The sequence below is a fragment of the Drosophila nasuta genome, chromosome 3, assembly GCF_023558535.2.
Source record: "Drosophila nasuta strain 15112-1781.00 chromosome 3, ASM2355853v1, whole genome shotgun sequence".
NCBI classification, from domain to species: domain Eukaryota; kingdom Metazoa; phylum Arthropoda; class Insecta; order Diptera; family Drosophilidae; genus Drosophila; species Drosophila nasuta.
In genome coordinates this window covers 13,849,148-13,850,998 of record NC_083457.1, presented here as the reverse complement: position 1 = coordinate 13,850,998, position 1,851 = coordinate 13,849,148, and the positions used below count along the sequence as shown (strand labels likewise).

The following is a 1,851-nucleotide window of genomic DNA, read 5'->3' as shown; positions in this document are numbered from 1 at the left end:
ATATTTTTCTTAATGAACTAAATTCTGAATTGCTGATATAGAAAGCTGCGCGTGCTGTCGTAGTTAAATAACATTTTTTGATGAGTTTGCTTTTCCAAAATCTAACGCTTTATTAATAACTTTTACCAGATATATTAACATGTCAAATCGATTTCTGTATTTGTGTATGTCGCGAACCGTGCGCTTTATCCTTTATAAATGATGTTATAAATAATATATTGTGCAAGTGAACTGCAACAATCATTTTAACAAAATTGTTGACGACATTAATAAATTTGTTTTTGTTATCAATTTAAAAATTGTAACTATAGTTTTAAGGAATGACAACAGACATTTAACTTTATATCCATAGCAGAATATTTTTGAGTACGTGTATTCTTCATCAGCGTCAACAGTCTCGTAATAAAAGTCAATTAAATGTTGTTGTCTGTGTTTAGGCCTGACTATTTGTTTTAAATAAACTCGTGGACATAGTTATTATGATTTATCATTATAATTGTGATTTAGATTCATACAGCTACAAAATATTCATCACGGTAAGTAGATACAAATTAAACTCGAAATAATATTTAAAAAGAGCAATGTGCATTGTGAAGTGTTTAACTTTTACATATCAATGTAATCTTCGGTGTATGTAAAATAGAAATTCGTTGTGATTTGCAACTTTTTATCATATAACCATTTCAAACTTATTAAATACTCTCCAGTTGGCGCAGGGAGTCCTATTTTTTCAGGGATAATATAAAAATCTTTAACTAAAATGTAACCCTGTTGAAGTATGGATGTGCAATGAAAAATTTGAGTTAAATGTTTAGAGGGTTCTACTTACCTCATAGGGACAGGAATGGTTAAGGGTAGAGAAGGGTTTCACTAGATTGTACACAACATTGAAATATGATTTCTTTCTTTTTTTGAGAAATTGGCAGACATCAACGAAGTTCCTAACAAGAAATGGCTTGTATCCGTTGGCCTTCTTAAACAGTTGCATATCCAATGTTAAATCATAAACGGGATAAACGATTGTTGCATTTAGATTGAATACGGTCAGATTTCGATTAATAGCTTTTAGACGGCACTCGTGCATTATGACTCGTGATTCATCGTGACTCTCACAGTAAACATTTGTAAATTTAAACGTAAGTGCTTCCATTGAAGATAAAATGTTGTATATTGTTAAGTTTTTGTTTTATTCTGTGTACCTACTGCTTGGTGGGAAATATGCTTAGAAAAGACTCCCAAGATTAGTCCAAGAATTAAAACCCGAACTTCCATGATGACTGACTAATGAAGACTGGCCTTTGCAAAATCAAGTATGTCATCTTCAAATTAAAAATATTTTGTAGCTTGACTCCATTAAATTGTAATTAGTGTTTTGATTAATGTTCATAGATCAGCTTAATTAGAATTTATCTGTATTTGTGATATTTGATATCATAAATACTTTGTTTTCATTGAACACTCAATTGTTGACGAACTCATGGCAACGATTAGGAAAAAAGTGCACTGACGCGTGCTCGATTGTGATCCCGCTACCCTTTTTCCATAGAAGCAGAACAATGCGGTATTGGTATAAAATATAATAAATTATTATACTGAACAATATTGAAATATACAGAAGCTTATATAATATTTGGTATATCAATACCACAGAGTGCAAAATATACCAAATTGTGGTTGACGCTGGTCAAGAATATATGTACTTATTGAGTCGGAGATCCCTTCTTATGCTTGATATATACATATATTTCCTTTTTACTCTATGGGTATAGATATAAAAATCCGATGAATATACCATCCCACTTTAACTTTTATTACATTAAGGGATAACTAAATTGTATGCAACAAATGCAT

At 30.8% G+C, this 1,851-nt stretch overlaps 1 protein-coding gene across 1 annotated transcript; it reads right to left on the bottom strand.

Annotated features, from left to right (window-relative positions):
• Positions 1–606: 606 nt before the first annotated feature.
• LOC132793717 (uncharacterized) lies at positions 607–1,084 on the bottom strand. Its single transcript, XM_060803770.1, has 2 exons — positions 830–1,084; positions 607–768 (listed from the first exon to the last, which is right to left on the bottom strand). The coding sequence occupies exons 1-2, from the start codon at positions 1,082–1,084 to the stop codon at positions 607–609; spliced, it is 417 nt and encodes a 138-aa protein (XP_060659753.1).
• Positions 1,085–1,851: the final 767 nt, after the last annotated feature.